Source organism: Scyliorhinus canicula, chromosome 19 (assembly GCF_902713615.1).
Source record: "Scyliorhinus canicula chromosome 19, sScyCan1.1, whole genome shotgun sequence".
Classification (NCBI taxonomy): domain Eukaryota; kingdom Metazoa; phylum Chordata; class Chondrichthyes; order Carcharhiniformes; family Scyliorhinidae; genus Scyliorhinus; species Scyliorhinus canicula.
The window spans coordinates 56,760,134-56,779,801 of record NC_052164.1 but is presented as its reverse complement, the minus strand read 5'-3'; the positions used below and the strand labels follow the sequence as shown (position 1 = coordinate 56,779,801).

At 47.8% G+C, this 19,668-nt stretch overlaps 1 protein-coding gene across 1 annotated transcript in view; it reads left to right on the top strand.

The window, feature by feature from the left end:
- The window catches only part of siae (sialic acid acetylesterase), a 128,841-nt gene that overhangs the window by 81,485 nt on the left and 27,688 nt on the right, over window positions 1-19,668 (top strand). The window contains exon 6 of the mRNA XM_038779236.1: window positions 2,437-2,555. Within this exon, the coding sequence (XP_038635164.1) occupies window positions 2,437-2,555 (119 nt within the window). The remainder of the gene's footprint in view (window positions 1-2,436; window positions 2,556-19,668) is intronic.

Sequence of the window (19,668 nt, the reverse complement as noted above, 5' to 3'; positions counted from 1 at the left end):
CACCGGAGCACCCGGAGGAAACCTACGCAGACAAGGGGAGACCGTGCAGACTCCGCACAGAGAGGGACTCAGTGAGGAATCGACCCTGGGACCCTGGCACTGTGAAGCCACAGTGCTACCCACTGTGCTGCCATGCTGCCCCACATACTCATCCCAGAGTACTTAAGGAAGTAGCCCTTGAAATAGTAGATCCATTGGCGGTCATTTTCCAAACTCTGGAATGGTTCCTACAGATTAGAGGGTAGCTATTATAACCCCCCTATTCAAAAAGGGAGGTGGAGAGAAAACAGGGATCTATAGTCCAGTGAGCCTAACGTCAGTAGTAGGGAAGTTGCTGGAGTAAATTATTAAGGATTTCATAGCTCAACATTTGGAAAGCAATGGCATAATCAGACAAAGTCAGCTTGGTTTTATTAAAAGGAAATCATGCTTGACAAATATACTGGAATTGTTTGAAGATGTAACGAGTAGAGTTGACCAGGGAGACCCGGTGGATGTGGTTTATTTAGACTTTCAGAAGGCTTTCAGCAAGGTTTTACGTAGCAGGTTACTATGTAAAGTTAATGCATATGGGATACGGGTAGTGTCTTGAGATGGAGAGAAAGTTGGTTAGTAGACAGAAAGCAAAAGGTTGGAATAAATGGGTCTTTTTCCGATAGGCAGGCAGTGACTGTGCTAGGACCCCAACTGTTCACATTATATATCGATGATTTGGACGAGGGAACTAAATGTAGTATTTCCAAGTTTGCAGATGGTAAAATGTTGGATGGGTGGGTGAACCGCGAGGACGATGCAGAGATGCTTCAGCGGGATTTGGATAGGCTGAGCGAGTGGGCATATGCATGGCACATGCAGTATAATGTGGGTAAATGTGAGGCTATCCATTTTGGTATCAAAAATAAAAAGGTAGATTATTATTTGAATGGGTGTAAATTGAGAGAGATGTATATATAGCGAGACCTTGGTGTCCGCGTACATCAGTCATTGAAATTAAGCACGCAGGTACAGCAGGCAGTAAAGAAGGCTAATGGTATGTTGGCCTTTATACTGAGATTTGAGTATAGGAATAGGGATGCTTACGAAAATTGTATAAGGCATTGGTGAAGCCACAACTGGAGTATTGTGAGCAGTTTTGGTGTTTTTATCTGAGGAAGGATGTTCTTGCAATGGAGGGAGTGCAGTGAAGGTTCGCCAGGTTGATACCTGGGATGGTAGCACGGTAGCATAGTGTTAGCACTGTGGCTTCAGAGCGCCAGGGTCCCAGGCTCGATTCCCTGTTGGGTCGCTGTCTGTGCGGAGTCTGCACCTTCACCCCGTGTCTGCGTGGGTTTCCTCCGGGTGCTCCGGTTTCCTCCAACAGTCCAAAGACATGCAGGTGAGGTGGATTGGCCACGCTAAATTGCCCTCTGTGTCCAAAAAGGTGAGGAGGGGTTATTGGGTTAGGGGGATATGGTTGAGATAAGGGCTTAAGTGGGTGGGTGCAGACACCATGGCCCGAATGGCCTCCTTCTGCACTGTATGTTCTATGACGGGACTGTCATATGAGGAGAGACTAAATCGGTTAGGATTATATTTATTAATTGGAGATTAGAAAAGTGAAGAGGGGATACATAGATTCATAGAAGATAGGAACAGGAGGAGGCCTTTTAGCCCTAAAAACCTGATCCACCATTCATCACGATCATGGCTGATTATCCAACTCAATAGCCTAATCCTGTTTTCTCCCCAAGTGCTATATCTAGCCACTTCTTGAATAAATTCAATGTTTTAACATCAACTATTTCCTGTGGTAACAAATTCAACAGGTTCACCACTCTTTGGGTGAAGAAATGTCTCCTCATCTCTGCCCGAAATGGTTTACCCTGAATCCTTAGACTGTGACCCCTGATTCTAGACACACCCACCATCATAAGACCTTCAGACATAGGAGCAGAATTAGGCCACTCGGCCCATTGAATCTGCTCCACCAATCAATCATGCCTGATATTTTTCTCATACCCATTCTCCTGCCTTCTCCCCATAACCCCTGATCCCCTTATTAATCAAGGACCTATCTATCTCTGTCTTAAAGACACTCAGTGACTTGGCCTCCACAGCCTTCCTGCGGCAAAGAGTTCCACAGATTCACCACCCTCTGGCTAAAGAAATTCCATCTCATCTCTGTTTTAAGGGATCGTCCCTTTAGTCTGAGATTATGTCCCCTGCTTCTAGTTTTTCCTACAAGTGGAAACATCCTCTCCACGTTCACTCTATCCAGGCCTCGCAGTATCCTGTAAGTTTCAATAAGACCCCCCCTCATCCTTCTAAACTCCAACGACCCAGAGCCCTCAACCTTTCCTCGTATGATGACTCTTGTTTACTAGTTTATTTTGAAGTAGGAAATTACTTCTATGTTCAGAATTGTATGGCTGAATGCTTGACCCTTTTTCATTACAGTGTTGGTTATGACAGTCAAGTAAATGAAGAAACTGCCCCTCATCAACCCAATGTCTTGTGGAATGCAATGATACACCCTCTACATAGGATGGCAATCAAAGGAGCCATCTGGTATCAAGGTGAGATATCTACTGCATTAGACACAGGGGTTATGCTGCAGCTATACAAACCCTGGTTAGGCCCCACTTGGAGTACTGTGAACAGTTCTGGGCAGCACACCTTAGGAAGGATATTTTGGCCTTGGAGGGAGTGCAATGTAGGTTTACAAAAATGATACCTGTATTACAGGGGATGAGTTACAAAAAGAGATTACTCAAATTAGACCTATTTGCGCTCGAATTTAGAAGGTTATCGGGTGATCTGATGTAAGTTTTCAAGCTATTGACAGCGATTGCAGCTGTATAGAACCTTAATTAGGCCACACTTGGAGACCAGGTGGTCTGATGAGCAAGTTTGTAGGTGGTCTGATGAGCAAGTTTGCAGATGATACTAAGATTGGTGGAGTTGCAGATAATGAGGAGGACTGTCAGAGAATACAGCAAAATATAGACAGATTGGCGAGCTGGGCAGAGAAATGGCAGATGGAGTTCAATCCAGGCAAGTGCGAGGTGATGCATTTTGGAAGATCTAACTCAAGAGCAGACTATATGGTCAATGGAAGAGTCCTGGGGAAAATTGATGTACAGAGAGATCTGGGAGTTCAGGTCCATTGTACCCTGAAGGTGGCAACGCAGGTCAATAGAGTGGTCAAGAAGGCATACAGCATGCTTGCCTTCATCGGACGGGGTATCGAGTACAAGAGTCGGCAGGTCATGTTACAGTTGTATCGGACTTTGGTTCGGCCACATTTGGAATACTGCGTGCAGTTCTGGTCGCCACATTAACAGAAGGATGTGGATGCTTTAGAGAGGGTGCAGAGGAGGTTCACCAGGATGTTGCCTGGTATGGAGGATGCTAGCTATGAAGAAAGGTTGAGTAGATTAGGATTGTTTTCATTGGAAAGACGGAGGTTGAGGGGAGACCTGATTGAGGTCTACAAAATTATGAGAGGTATGGACAGGGTGGATAGCAACAAGCTTTTTCCAAGAGTGGAGGTGTCAATTACAAGTGGTCACGATTTCAAGGTGAGAGGGGGATAGTTTAAGGGAGATGTGCGTGGAAAGTTTTTTACGCAGAGGGTGGTGGGCGCCTGGAATGCTTTGCCAGCAGAGGTGGTAGAGGCGGGCACGATAGCATCATTTAAGATACATCTGGACAGATATATGAACGGGTGGGGAACAGAGAGAAGTAGACCTTGGAAAATAAGCAACAGGTTTAGATAAAGGATCTAGATTGGCGCAGGCTGGGAGGGCCGAAGGGCCTGTTCCTGTGCTCTAATTTTCTTTGTTCTTTGTATAGTGTTCAATGCTGATTGTCACACTACCAGAAGGATGTAGAGGCTTTAGAGAGGGTGCAGAAGAAATTTACCAGGATGTTGCCTGGTATGGAGGGTATTAGCTATGAGGAGAGGTTGAATAAACTTGGTTTGTTCCCACTGGAACGAAGGAGGTTGAGGGACGACCTGATAGAGGTCTACAAAATTATGAGGGGCATTGACAGAGTGGATAGTCAGAAACCTTTCCCAGGGTAGAGGGGTCAATTATCCCTCTCGGGGGGTATAGGTTTAAGGTGCGAGGGGCAAGGTTTAGAGTAGATGTACGAGACAAGTTTTTTTACACAAAGGGTAATGGTGCCTGGAACTCGCTGCCGGAGGAGGTGGTGGAAGCAGGGATGATAGTGAAGTTTAAGGGGCATCTTGACAAATACATGAATAGGATGGGAATAGAGGGATGCGGACCCCTGAAGTGTAGAAGATTTTAGTTTAGATGGGCAGTTTGGTCGGCGCATGCTTGGAGGGCCAAAAGGCCTGTTCCATGCGCTGTACTTTTCTTTGTTCTTTCTTTGTTCTTTGTTGAAAGACTGGGTAGATAAAGATAAACTATTTATAAAATCGGGCATAGTTTAAAAATTAGGGATAGATTATTCAGGAGAGATGTTAGAAAGCACTTTTTCACTCAAAGTGTGGGAGAGATTTGGAACTCTCTCCCACAAACAGCAGTTGAAGCTCGAAGAGTTGTTAATTTTAAATCTGAGATAGATAGATTTTTATAAACAAAGATATTAAGGAATATGGAGTTAGGTCACAGATCAGCCATGATCTCATTGAAAGGCAGGACAGGCTTGAGGAGCTGAATGGCCTACTTCTGTTCCTAAATTCCTAATCTATGGATTCTGCCACAGTCGGATATAGTACTTAATTTGCTGCGCCCTGTCAATGCCCAGGGTATTTCCTGACTCTTCAGCTGCACTTAATTATCCGGTTAATAAGTAATTCCACGAAATGTGGTGAATTTATTGCACAAATTGAAATCTGGGCTTCATTTTGGGGAGATAGACACTTCAAGTAAGAATTTGGGAGGTGATGTATGTGCAGGCATATAAGATAACAAAAACTGCAGTGCTGAATCTAATAATATTAGTAGTGTTGGCAAGGATCAAGCAGAAGAATGCAATATCAAATGGAGTACTGATGATTTACTATAAAAGGTTAGACACAAATTGCACATGCGATTAATGAATTATTACGACATCCTGGGCGAGTTGGATGGTCAATTCCAGCCCCACAGACCCCGGAGTCCCAACATAAGTGAATTAATCAATAATTTGTGTTTTCCGAAGACATTTAACCCTTGACTGCTCCAATGAGTTACAGACACCAGACTATAAGTAAAACATTAACAAACTGTTTATTAATGATATATATCGAGGACAATGATCAACCAGTCTATCTAACTTCAAAACCCAGACACAAACAAGACAGAGTCAAGGTAAGGGTTGGAGAGGTTAAAAAAAATGAGGATTAAAGGGAAATGTTTGAGGGGAGTCTTCATTGCTGTGGTTGCGACCTCTGGGAGTAGATTCACTCAAGAAATTCCGGTCGGCGCAGTTCTGTCTTTCCACCACCGGATGGAGGCAGATATAGGATGTCCAGGTCAGTGCAATTCCCAACGCCGACCCCACCAGATGGTCCTGTACACAGGATGTTCAGCGTGAATTCTGTCAATGCAATTCTGCTCCTCCACCACCAGATGGAGCTTTTGTCTCCCTGTGAAATAACTGCAGATGCCTTCCTGAGTGAACACAATTTTTTTTCCCCTTTGTTTCAACTCAGCACAGGATCTCTGGCTGTACTTGTAAGGAATATTCTCAGTTTAAGCTTCAATTTGAACTCTTACCAGCCCCTGAGTCACAGTGTTAGAACATTACCGATCTGTGGAAAATGTCTGGCACTTTCTCATTCTACATTCTGTGTCTTTTAAACAAGAAAGTCTCCACAGATTTAGCTAGAATGCCTCTTAAAATTGTCTGGCAAGGAGAGAGAAGGAAAGAAAGTCTTCAAGCTCCTTACCAGCTCAGCTCCCTTCACAGATCTGAAACAAAAGATGGAACTCTTCAGAAGACCCATCTTCTTTCTGAAAGTCTTTACTGGCTCCACCATTCACAGGCAACAATAGGAGAAGGCCGAGAACTCGGCATTCACCGACTGGCTACTTGCCAAGTCTATCAAATCGACATCACAGGTTCTGCCAGAGAACCTAAAGGCAGCATCAGGACAGGAGTTTCAGTGGCCAAAGACAACAATTTAAACAGAAATCCCAAAAAGTGCAGTAATGTTGTAGCAGCTAACCAGAAAACTAGATCAAAGCCAGCAACAGGACGGGGATAAAAAGGGAACACAGGACTAACAAAACGCTTTACAACAATGTCCTAACAGAATGAAGAGGTCATACATGAATGTTAGCAGATTAGTCGCAAAAATGGAAATTACAGAGGGTTAAAGCTCTGGATGTGATGTTTATGACAGAGATTTGTTAGATGCCTGAAGTAAACAGCAAAGGCAGAGGTCAAAGAGTTAACAAGAAAGACATTTATTCAGCATAACAGCAGTATTTACACAGAACCCAGTTACACATCTCTGGGTTCTTACTCTTTTCTGTCAGCTGCTACATGGGTACAGCTTGAACCGCTACAGTCCATGTGGTGTAGGTACACCCATTATTAGGGAGGGAGTTCCAGGATTTTGACCTAGCGATAGTGAAGGAACGTCAATATTTTTCAAGTCAGGATGGTGAGTGACTTGGAGGGGAACGTCCAGGTGGTGGTGTTCCTATGAATCTTCTGTTCTTATCCTTCTGGATGGTAGTGCACAGTAAGAAGTCTTACAACACCAGGTTAAAGTCCAACAGGTTTGTTTCAAACACGAGCTTTCGGAGGTCCTGGCTTGAGACAATTCACACCTCTTTAACCTGGGATTACCCCCTATCTCTGGATATGTAATGATTTGATTACCCGCATTCCAAGCATTGTCTGGCAACTCTGACTTTGTCTATATAAATGTTTCTGTCACACCTGACTTGTTTCAAGTCACACCTGACTTGTTCCTTGTAGATGGTACTGCCTAGATGCTCTCCTCCATAATTCACATTGTTTTGTTTGTATTTATATTTGTTATGCATGCCAAAAAACCAAATAGAAACATTTTTTAAAAAAGGGGAACAAGACCGATTGTGATAAATTCATAGGAATTTTCCTGTTGCCTGCCACAGGGAAGATTATTGCAAGGATCATCCTCAGTTGCCTCTTCCCAGGGTCACACTGCGGTTATTGCCCATTGAGAAGCACCACAGACATGATCTTCATTGTGTGGCAAATTTAAGAAGAATTTAGAATTTAGAACAGTACAGCACAGAACAGGCCCTTCGGCCCTCGGTGTTGTGCCGAGCAATGATCACCCTACTCAAACTCGCGTATCCACCCTATACCCGTAACCCAACAACTCCCCCTTAACCTTACTTTTTAGGACACTACGGGCAATTTAGCATGGCCAATCCACCTAACCCGCACATCTTTGGACTGTGGGAGGAAACCCACGCACACACGGGGAGGACGTGCAGACTCCGCACAGACAGTGACCCAGCCGGGAACCGAACCTGGGACCCTGGAGCTGTGAAGCATTGATGCTAACCACTATGCAACCAGCAGCCCCAACTGCTAAGCATGTCCTTACTGACCTCTGTCAACTTTGAACTATCATCCACAAATTTGGCTGCTCTCAGACAAAGAACAAAGAAACGTACAGCACAGGAACAGGCTCTTCGGCCCTCCAAGCCTGCACCGATCATGCTGCCCGTCTAAACTAAAATCTTCTACATTTCCGGGGTCTGTATTATCATCGTATTCAAGTATTTGTCAAGACACTCCTTGAAAGACACTATCGTATCTGCTTCCACCACCTCCCCCGGCAGCGAGTTCCAGGTTCCCGTCACCCTCTGTGTTTTAAAAAAAAAACTTGCCTCGTGCATCTCCTCTAAACCTCGCACCTTAAACCTATACCCCCATAGTAATTGACTCTTCCACCCTGGGAAGAAGCTTCTGACTATCCACTCTGTCCGTGTCCCTCATAATCTTGTAAACTTCTATCAGGTCACCCCTCAACCTCCGTCGTTCCTGTGAGAACAAACCACGTTTCCCCAACCTCTCCTCATAGCTAATGCCCTCCATACCAGGCAACATCCTGGTAAATCACTTCTGTACCCTCTCCAAAGCCTTCACATCCTTCTGGTAGTGTGGCGACCAGAATTGAACACGAGATTCCAAATGCGGCGTAACTAAGGTTCTATAAAGCTGCAACATGACTTGTCAATTTTTAAACTCAAAGACCATCCTCGGCTTACTCCATGATGAGATGGAAGCCATGATCCTCACCAACAGAAATAGCACAGAATCTGTCTCAGTGAATGAAGACTAGGGCCAAATAAGGCCATGCCATTGTATCAACACTCTTCTCCATTTTCCTCACTGCAATACTGCACCTCACTTCAAGCAAATTATCCACAGGAGCAGAGATAATCTACAGATTAGATAGGTAGCAGGGATAATCATGGAAACTATAGGCCGGTGAGCCTCATTATTGGAGAGATTCTCAGGGACAGGATTTATACCCATTTGGAAACAAATGGACTCATTAGCAATAGACAGCATGGTTTTGTGGACATAATCACTAACTTTATCAAGCTTTTTGAGGAGGTGACAAAGATGATTGATGAGGGGAGGGAGGTGGATGTTGTTTACATAGACTTCAGTAAAGCCTTTGACAAGGTACCTCATGGCAGACTGGTACAAAAGATGAATTCACACAGGATCAGAAGTGAGGTGGTAAGATGGATACAGAACTAGCTCTGTCACAGAAGGCAGAGGGTAGCAGTAGAAGGGTGTTATTCTGAATGGGAAGTTGTGACCAGTGGTGTTCCACAGGGATCTGAGCTGGGACGTCTGTTTTTTGTAGTATACATTAACGATTTGGAGGAAAATGTAGCTGGTCTGATTAGTAAGTCCACGGATGATACCCAAGGTTGGTAGAGGGCAGACCGTGTTGAGGATTGTCGCAGGATACACCAGGGCATAGATAGGTTGGAGAGTTGGGCAGAGAAATGGCAAATGGAGTTTAATCCAGACAAATATGAGCTGATGCATTTTGGTAGGTTTAAAATAGAGGGGAAATACACCGTAAATGGCAACACTCGTAGGAATATAGGAAGTCAGAGCGATCTGGGTGTGCAGGTCCACAGACCTTTGAAAGTGGCAACACAAGTGGACAAGGTGGTCAAGAAAGCATATCGAATGCTTGCCTTCATTGGACGGGGCATCGAGTATAAAAACTGGCAAGTCGTGCTGCAGTTGTATAGAATCTTGGTACTGCCGACCTTGGAATATTGCGCAGAATTCTGGTCGCCACTCTACCAGAAGGATGTGGATGCTTTGGAGAGGGTGCAGAGGAGGTTTACCAGGATGTTGCCTGGTATGGAGGGTGTTAGCTATGCAGAGACGCTGAATAGACTCGGACTGTTTTCATTAGAAAAACTGAGGTTGAAAGGTGACGTGATAGAGACCTACAAGGTTATGATGGGCATGGATAGAATGGATGGGCAGGCAACCTTTTCCAGGTTGGAGGGGTCAGTCACCAGGGGGCAAAGGTTTAAGGTCCGTGAGGCAGGTTTTTTTTACGCAGAGGGTGGTGAATGCCTGGAACGCGTTGTCAGGGGAGGTTGTGGAAGCAGATACATTAACGGCGTTCAAAAGTCATCTTGACAAGTACATGGATAGATTGGCCATAGAGGGATACGGCACAAGGAAGTGCTGAGGGTTTTGGCCAAGGTTGGTATCATGATCGTTACAGGCTTGGAGGGTCGAAGTGCCTGTTCCTGTGCTGAATTGTTCTTTGAAATTATTTAATCTACGGTATCTTCAATCCGGCGGCCCGGAGGAGAGGGAGGTCGCCGACGCGGAGGTCGGCAGTGCGCGACGGAGTGAGATCCCCTGCCTAGTTGCGGATCCTCATGACACTAATCTGCCCCCCCACTCCCTTCACCCCCTCACCTCAGCCCTGACCACATCCCGCCATCCCTCACCTCACCCTCGCACCTCACCACAGTCCAGCTGTCTAACCATACATGCCGTCTTGTGTCTTACCAGCCAGTGCCAGAGACGGTGCCCCCCAGACGGCAAAGCACCGATGGGGAGAGCAGCCAGAACACCAGCCCCCTGCCCGGGACCGAGGAGACCCTGGGGTTTGGGTCAGAGGAGGACACTGACTTTCCATCACTGCTGTCTCTAATATCCTCCACCATTCAGAGACTATCACCTTCTTGGGAAAACTAGTGAAGAGGCTCCTGGTACACAATCCGGTGCGCACCACAGCCGTTCCGGTACAGCAGGTGGAGGTAGGAGCGGCCAAGGGGCCGGATGGCCGGAGGGCAGCCCGGCCCCAGGAACCAGCTTCCGCCCAGACGGTCCCGGGCTCCTGGAATATCCAGCCCCACCCATAGTGGAGATGCAGTCAGAGACCCAGGGACTAGAGGAGGAGATGACGGTCTGGCTTCCAGCACCTGCAGGGGCAGGTGGAGGAGTCCATCTGTGTGCAGGAGCAGGGGTGGTACCGGTCATGCGTGCCACCCAGGCCGAAACCATACGGCTGCCGTCAGCGGTGGAGACAATGGGGGTGACGGTGTAGGACATGGGTCAGCGTGTGCAAAGCCTGGGGTATTCTGTGCAGGCGCGGGCTATGGCCCAGGACAGGGCTGCCCTCTCACAGGCAACCATGTGCCAGAGCTAACTGGAATTGGCAGCGGCACTCTTCAGCGTGGCCCAGTCACAGCAGACCATTGCTGACAGCATCGGCAACATTGCCCAGGTGCAGGCCGGTGTGGCACAGACACAGAGGGAGGTGATCCAGTATCCAGAGGGATGTCGCCCACTCACTGGCTGATGTGGCCCACTCACTGGCTGCTATGGCACAGACTCAGAGGGTCGCGGCCCACTCACTGGCTGCTATGGCACAGACCCAGAGGGTCGCGGCCCACTCACTGGCTGCTATGGCACAGACTCAGAGGGTCGCGGCCCACTCACTGGCTGCTATGGCACAGACTCAGAGGGTCGCGGCCCACTCACTGGCTGATGTGGCATAGACCCTCAGGGTGGTGGCACAGTCAGGAGTGAAGTGTTGCAGTCCCAGATGGAGATGGGCCACTCCCTGTGCTCCTTGGCTGCTAACATTCAGACCCTTGTCGATACCAGAGTGGGCCTCCAGGACTGGCAGTTCCAGGTGGCGGGGGGCCTCTGGGGATGGCTCCGTTCACAACCCTGTCCTATGGAGAAGCCCCGGGGACCATCGGGCACGCCAAAGGGAGGAGGAGGAGATGGGACCCATGCCCGCAGGGGAGGTGCTGGAATACCACAGCACCTTGGACCCTTCTCAACCCCCCCAGGATGGCACCACGCCACCCAGGTCACCTGAGGAGCAGCCGGGCCGCCCCAGGGGACCTACGCCAACGGGAACCCTCGTCGCAGGGCAGGAGTCACAGCAGGCCACCTCTTCTGCTGCTGTACTGTCTGGGGAACCACATAGGCATAGTAGGGCCCATAAGACCAGAAAGTTAGACACTAGTTATGTTGACATGGGTACAAGGCACAGCTTAGTTATTGGGGCTAGGGCACAGACTGTATATATTTGTTCACAGTAAACACATTCACACCATTACCTGCCTCTGTGATGGCTGATGGGTGTGGGTGCGGGGCCGTCAGTGCTGGCCACTGGGATTGGGGGGTGGGGGGGGCGGGTGAGGCCCTGTGGGTCTACCGTGTAACTGCACACCCCCCCCCCGCCGCCGTCGCCATTGTCCGCACCCCCTCCCCAGCTATTCGACAGGGCCGTGTGATGGACTGACCAGCTCGCATGCAGGGATCACCCAGGTGGAAGGTGCTACTGTGGGCATGAGTCAGACATTATCATACAATGTGGAGCATGGAGCTCATCGCAGAGTGGGCTGTCATCATCCTCCATTCCATAGACCAGACCCGCGTTTGGGGGCTCCCCGGCTGCTCGGCCGACCCCCCCCGCCTCCGACCCCTACCCCTTACCCAGCCCTGGCAGGGCCTCTACAGAAAGCACGCCCGGAGTCTGAGCCGGCAGCCCACAGTCCCCCCATGCCACCTCCTACCTCGCTATGCTGCCTTAGCCAGCACGCCAGCATTACGATTTTTAATACCACATTAGAAACACGCCGTCGGGAAATCGGCCCATCCGAGGCGCTGAATCGCTGAGGCCCCGGAGAATCAGTCTTCAGGACTGGTAATGAAATGCATAATTGGGCTGCGATTTTGTCGTTTTTGGGGGCCCAGAGAATGTTGATTCGAAGTGAAACCGGTGTAAGCCTTGATTTCGGAGTCTGAGCCAATTCTCCGGCCGATCGCGTTTCGCGATTTAGGCATCGCCCAATGGAGAATCCAGCCCCAGGCCTGTCCAGAAATCTCCATTTGCGGCGCCGTCAAGGTCCCTATGTCTCAGCAGTGTACAGATTATCAAGTGAAACTTTCTTAAATTCAAAGCCAGGAATGTAAATATTTTCAAGAATAAACTATCCAAGAATGTACATTGATACCAGATTGATTGTCTAGTTTAGTGTCTAGTTGGTTGGAGCTGCCCCCACCCTAATTGCTGAGTGGCAGTTATCTGTCAATCACCTGAAGCCTGAATAGTGGCTTCTGTTTGAAGCTTAACTAGTGTGAAATAGTTCAGTTTAGCTGGGTTCTATATAAGAGTGAGGCAATGGCGCACACTGTGAAGTTTGCACACGTGAAGTTCGAGACAGCCTGAGTGAGGCAGTTAGAGTGGGGATTGAAAGTTGGTCATTTGGAGCAGTGTGGGAGGAGGTGCTTTTCCTTTTCATTTTGATTTCTTTCTTCTGGCTTTGTAACTGGTAATCTGCAGGGAGAGATCCAGAGGGCATCCAGTAAAGCAGGAATCTATTAAATTTGAAAAAAAACTAATTAAAATTAATTAATTAACTAGGTAGAGTAACTAAACCTGACGACAGAGATTATTATTTAGCATTTCATTTTACAGTAAAAATCTAGTGTCAGGGTCATACAGTTAATTGTAACTTAATCTAATAACAATTCAAGTATTTATTTTGAATGAACTAACTAGTGCTTAAATGTCACTCAGTGGGGTGCAGTGCTCTAACTGTGAGATGCGGCAGATCCTAGACACTGCCAGCGTTCCGGTCGACAACGTCTGCAGGAAGTGTAATCAATGGCAGCTCCATACAGACCGCGTGGTTCGGCTGGAGCAGCAGTTGGATGCACTTAGGAGCATGCAGGTGGCGAAAAGTACCATAGATAGGAGTTAGAGAGACGTCATCACACCCAAGGTGCAGGCAGACAGATGGGTGACCGCTAGAAAGGGCAGGCAGTCAGTTCAGGAATCCCCTGTGGCAGTGCAGGAATCCCTCCCTAACAGGTATACCGTTTTGGATTCCGTTGGGGGGGTAGCCTATCAGGGGAAAACAACAGCAGCCAGAACAGTGGCACCACAACTGGCTCTGTTGCTCAGCAGGGGAGGGCAAAGTGCAGGAGTACGATGGTTATAGGGGACTCTAATGGTAAGGAGCACAGATAGGCACTTCTGTGGCTGTGAAAGAGATTCCAGGATGGTATGTTGCCTCTCTGGTGTCAGGGTCCAGAGTGTCTTTGAACAAACACAGGTCATCCTGAAGGAGATGGGGAAACAGTCAGAGGTCGTAGTACACATAGTGTACTAACGACATAGGCAGGAAGAGTGATGAAGTCCTGCAGAAGGAGTTCAGGGAGTTAGGCAGTAAGCTAAAAAGCAGGACCTCTAGGGTTGTAATCACAGGATTACTCCCTGTGCCACGTGCCAGTGAAGCTAGAAATAGGAGATTAGTGCAACTAAATACGTGGCTAAACTGTAGGAGGGAGGGTTTCAGATTTAACATAGAACATAGAACAGTACAGCACAGAACAGGCCCTTCGGCCCTCGATGTTGTGCCGAACAATGATCACCCCACTTAAACCCACGTAACCCGTATACCCGTAACCCAACAATCCCCCCATTAACCTTACACTACGGGCAATTTAGCATGGCCAATCCACCTAACCCGCACATCTTTGGACAATTGGGATCTCTTCCAGGGCAGGTGTGACCTGTCCAAGAAGGACAGGTTGTATCTAAACTAGAGGGGCACCGATATCCTGGCTAGTCACTCGGGAGGATTTAAACTAGTATGGCGGGGGTGGGAACCAGAGCGTTAGCTTAAAATGTATATCTGAATGGGAAAATAGAGAATCAAAATAAGCGAACATCATCATCCTCAGGCAGAGCAAAAAAGGTGACAAGTGTGAGAAGGGAGGTGGTCAATGCAGGACTGAGGGTGTTGTAACTAAATGTGCACAGTATACGGAACAAGGGCCGGGATTCTCCCCTGCCCGGCGGGGCGAGGGGTCCCGGCGGGACGGAGTGGCGTCGAATTCTCCGCACCTTTGGGGTCTAGGCTCGCGCCGGAGTGGCTCCCGCTCCACCGGCCGGCGCAAGTGGCCTTTGGCGCCCGCCAGCCGGGGCCGAAAGGCCTCCGCCGGCCAGCGGAAGTCCGCGCATGCGCCGGTGCGTCAGCGGCTGCTACGTCATACCAGCGCATGCGCAGGGGAGGGGGTCTCTTCCGCCCCGCCATGGTGAAGACCATGGCGGGGCGGAAGAAAAAGAGTGACCCCACGGCACAGGCCCGCCCGCCGATCGGTGGGCCCCGATTGCGTGCCAGGCCACTGTGGGGGCACCCCCTGGGGCCAGATCACCCCGCGCCCCCCCCCCCAGGACCCTGGGGCCCGCGCCGCCAATCCCGCCGGAACCAGACGTGCTTTGATTCCCGCCGGCGGGAAAGTCCTGCCCGTGGGCTGGAGAATCGCCGCGGGGGGCCCGCCGACCGACGCAGTGCGATTCCCGCCCCCGCCGATTCCCGGGTGGCGGAGAATTCGAGCCACAGCGGGGGGGCGGGATTGCCGCCGGCCCCGGGCAATTCTCCGACCCCACGGGGGTTGGAGAATTCCGCCCAAGGTAAATGAGCTTGTTGCGAATATTGAAATTGGCCTGTCATGGGAATGTCACTTTAAGAAATGTTTGTCTTCTCAAATGGCTGCAGTGATGTCATTGTGTGGGTGGGGCTGGGCTCTGGCTCTGCTTTTTACTTTCGTTTTGAGCTGGAAGCTGCTTTGTGGCTTTGAGTTTTTTTTTGGTTTCGTTTTCAGTTAGGGAACTGCAATCAGACCAAGAAGGTGTATTTTGCTCTCTCTGTATGCTAAAGAATGTCTCCAGGCCACGTGATAACTTCACACTAATACCTGTTTCTGTAAGGAATGCAAACCTATTGTTTTGTAGGAAAAAATGGTGTTTGTCTTATGGATGTTGTTCGGAAAGTTACTAAAGGTTACTTTTAGAGTATTGTATCTTTGGGTGGGTATATGTGTTGGTAGTTGATAAGATGTTTACTGTGTGTTTATAAAATGTTATCTGGATTCATAGAATAAACATTGTTTTTTTTTTAAATACTTAAGATCTCTGTTGCATCACACCTGGAAAGTGGGCCCTTGAGCTCTTCATAACCAAAATCTATAAAAGTTGTGGGTCAGGTGAACTCCATGATATACATTGGTGTTCTCTAAACCCTGGCCCATAATACCTGTCTGATGTTTTGGGCATCACAGAGACGTGGCTGCAAGGGGTTCAGGGTTGGGATCGAAATATCCAAGGATATGTGTCCTATCGAAAGGACGGGCATAGGCGGCGGGGTTGCATTGTCAGTAAAGAATGAAATTACGTTGATAGAAAGGAGCCATATAGGATCAGAAGGCATAGAATCTCTGTGAGTAGAGTTGAGGAATCGCAAAGTTAAAAAGACCCTGATGGGAGTTATGTACAGGCCCACTAGTAGTAGTCAGACTGTGGGGCAGAAAATAAATCAGGAGATAGAAAAGGCATGTAAAAAGGCAATCATACAATAATCACGGGGGACTTCAATATGCAGGTAGACTGGAAAAATCAGGTTGGTAGTGGATCCCAAGAAAATAAATTTGTGGAATGTCTAAGATTTTTTTTGGAGCAGCTTGTGAGAGGGCCAACTAGAGAACAGGCAATTCTGGATTTGGTGATGTTCAATGAGACAAACTTGATTAAAGATCTTAAGGTGAAGGAACCCTTAGGGAGCAGCGACCACAATATGATAGTGCAGTTTGAGAGGGATATGCAGTTGGAGAGGGAGAAGCTGGAATCAGATGTAACGGTATTACAATTGAATAAGGGTTCTACAATGACATGAGGGAAGAGCTGGCCAGAATTGATTGGAAAGCGAGCCTAGCAGGGAAGACAGTGGAATCGCAACGGCAGGTGTTTTTGGGGGTTATTCGGGAAATGCAACAGAAATTAATCGCAAGGAGGAGGAAACATGCTAAGGGCAGGACCAGGCATCCATGGCTGACGAGGGAAGTCAAGGACATCTTAAAAGAAAAAGCATATAAGGTGGCGAGGATTAGTGGGAAGCCAGATGATTGGGAAGCCTTTAAAAGCGAGCGGAGTAAAAAAGCAGTAAGGGGGGAAAAGATGAAATATGAGTGCAAGCTAGCCAATAATATAAAGGAAGATGGGAAGAGATTTTTTCAATATATAAAAAGATAAGAGCGAGACAAAAAATAGACATTGGACCACTGGAAAATGTGGCTGGAGAAGTAATAATAGGAAAAAAAGAAATGGCAGAGGAACTGAATAGTTACTTTGCATCAGTCTTCACGGTGGAAGACACCAGTGAGATGCCAGAGTTCCAGGAGAATCGGGGGCAGAGGTGAGTGCAGTGACCATTACTAAGGAGAGCGTTCTAGGGAGACTGAAAGGTCTGAAGGTGGCTAAATCACCTGAACTGGATGGATTACACCCCAGGGTTCTAAAAGAGATAGCCGAGGACATTGTGAAGGCATTGGTGGTGATCTTTCAGGAATTACTGGAACATAGAAAACATAGAAAAATACAGCACAGAACAGGCCCTTCGGCCCACGATGTTGTGCCGAACCTTCTCCTAAATTAAGAACAAATTAATCCACATCTTTCCACCGTAATCCATGTACCTATCCAATAGCCGCTTGAAAGTCCCTAATGATTCTGACTCAACTACTTCCACAGGCAGTGCTCTCTAACCCACTACTCTCTGGGTAAAGAACCTACCTCTGACATCCCCCACATCTTCCACCATTCACCTTAAATTTATGTCCCCTTGTAATGGTTGTTCCACCTGGGGAAAAAGTCTCTGACTGTCTACTCTATCTATTCCTCTGATCATTTTCTAAATCTCTATAAAGTCACCCTTCATCCTTCTCCGTTCTAATGAGAAAAGGCCAAGCACCCTCAACCTTTCCTTGAAAGGCCTACTCTCCATTCCAGGCAACATCCTGGTAAATCTCCTTCAAGTCACCCTTCATCCTTCTCCGTTCTAATGAGAAAAGGCCAAGCACCCTCAACCTTTCCTTGAAAGACCTACTCTCCATTCCAGGCAACATCCTGGTAAATCTCCTTCAAGTCACCCTTCATCCTTCTCCGTTCTAATGAGAAAAGGCCAAGCACCCTCAACCTTTCCTCGAAAGACCTACTCTCCATTCCAGGAAACATCCTGGTAAATCTCCTTTGCACCTTTTCCAAAGCTTCCACACCCTTCCTAAAAAGAGGCGACCAGAACTGCACACAGTATTCCAAATGTGGCCTGACCAAGGTTTTGTACAGCTGCGTCATCACCTCACGGCTCTTAAATTCAATCAGTCTGCTTCACAGTAGCATTGTGGATAGCACAATTGCTTCACAGCTCCAGGGTCCCAGGTTCGATTCCGGCTTGGGTCACTGTCTGTGCGGACTCTGCACAGCCTCCCCGTGTGTGCGTGGTTTCCTCCGGGTGCCCCGGTTCCCTCCCACAGTCCAAAGATGTGCAGGCGAGCTGGATTGGCCATGATAAATTGCCCTTGGTGTTCAAAATTGCCCTTAGTGCTGGGTGGGGTTACTGGGTTATGGGGATAGGGTGGAGGTGTTGACCTTGGGTAGGGTGCTCTTTCCAAGAGCCGGTGCAGACTCGATGGGCCGAACATAGAACATAGAACATAGAACGATACAGCGCAGTACAGGCCCTTCGGCCCTCGATGTTGCACCGACATGGAAAAAAAAACTAAAGGCCATCTAACCTACACTATGCCCTTATCATCCATATGCTTATCCAATAAACTTTTAAATGCCCTCAATGTTGGCGAGTTCACTACTGTTGCAGGTAGGGCATTCCACGGCCTCACCACTCTTTGCGTAAAAAACCCACCTCTGACCATTCTCCGTAACATCACCGTAAATTCTATGATCTATGATTATGAACGCTAGCACACCACTTCTTCACAGCTATGAACATAGACCCCAAGATCTCTCTGCTCCTCCACATTGCCAAGAACCCTACCTTTAACCCTGTATTCCGCATTCATATTTGTCTTTCCAAAATGGACAACCTCACACTTTTCAGGGTTAAACTCCATCTGCCACTTCTCAGCCCAGCTCTGCATCCTATCTATGTCTCTTTGCAGCCGACAATAGCACTGCTCACTATCCACAACACCGCCAATCTTCGTATCATCTGCAAATTTACTGACCCACCCTTCAACTCCCTCATGCAAGTCATTAATGAAAATCACAAACAGCAGAGGATCCAGAACTGATCCCTGCGGTACGCCACTGGTAACTGGGCTCCAGGCTGAATATTTGCCATCCACCACCACTCTCTGACTTCTATCGGTTAGCCAGTTTTTTATCCAACTGGCCAAATTTCCCACTATCCCATGCCTCCTTACTTTCTGCATAAGCCTACCATGGGGAACCTTATCAAATGCCTTACTAAAATCCATATACACTACATCCACTGCTTTACCTTCATCCACGTGCTTGGTCACCTCCTCAAAGAATTCAATAAGACTTGTGAGGCAAGATCTGCCCCTCACAAATACATGCTGACTATCCCTAATCAAGCAGTGTCTTTCCAGATGCTCAGAAATCCTATCCCTCAGTACCCTTTCCATTACTTTGCCTACCACTGAAATAAGACTAACTGGCTTGTAATTCCCAGGGTTATCCGTATTCCCTTTTTTGAACAGGGGCACGACATTCACCACTCTCCAATCCCCTGGTATCAGCCCTGTTGACAGTGAGGTCGAGAAGATCATTGTGAACGGCTCTGCAATTTCATCTCTTGCTTCCCATAGAATCCTTGGATATATCCTGGCAGGAAGGATCCCAGAGGACTGGAAAGTAGCTAATGTAATACCGTTGTGTAAGAACATAAGAACTAGGAGCAGGAGTAGGCCATCTGGCCCCTTGAGCCTGCTCCGCCATTCACTGAGATCATGGCTGATCTTTTGTGGACTCAGCTCCACTTTCTGGCCCGAACACCATAACCCTTAATCCCTTTATTCTTCAAAAAACTATCTGTCTTTACCATAAAAACATGTAATGAAGGAGCCTCAACTGCTTCACTGGGCAAGGAATTCCATAGATTCACAACCCTTTGGGTGAAGAAGTTCCGCCTAAACTCAGTCCTAAATCTACTTCCCCTTATTTTGAGGCTATGTCCCCTAGTTCTGCTTTTACCCGCTAAGTGGAAACAACCTGCCCGCATCTATCCTATCTATTCCCTTCATAATTTTAAATGTTTCTATAAGATCCCCCCTCATCCTTCTAAATTCCAACGAGTACAGTCCCAGTCTACTCAACCTCCCCTC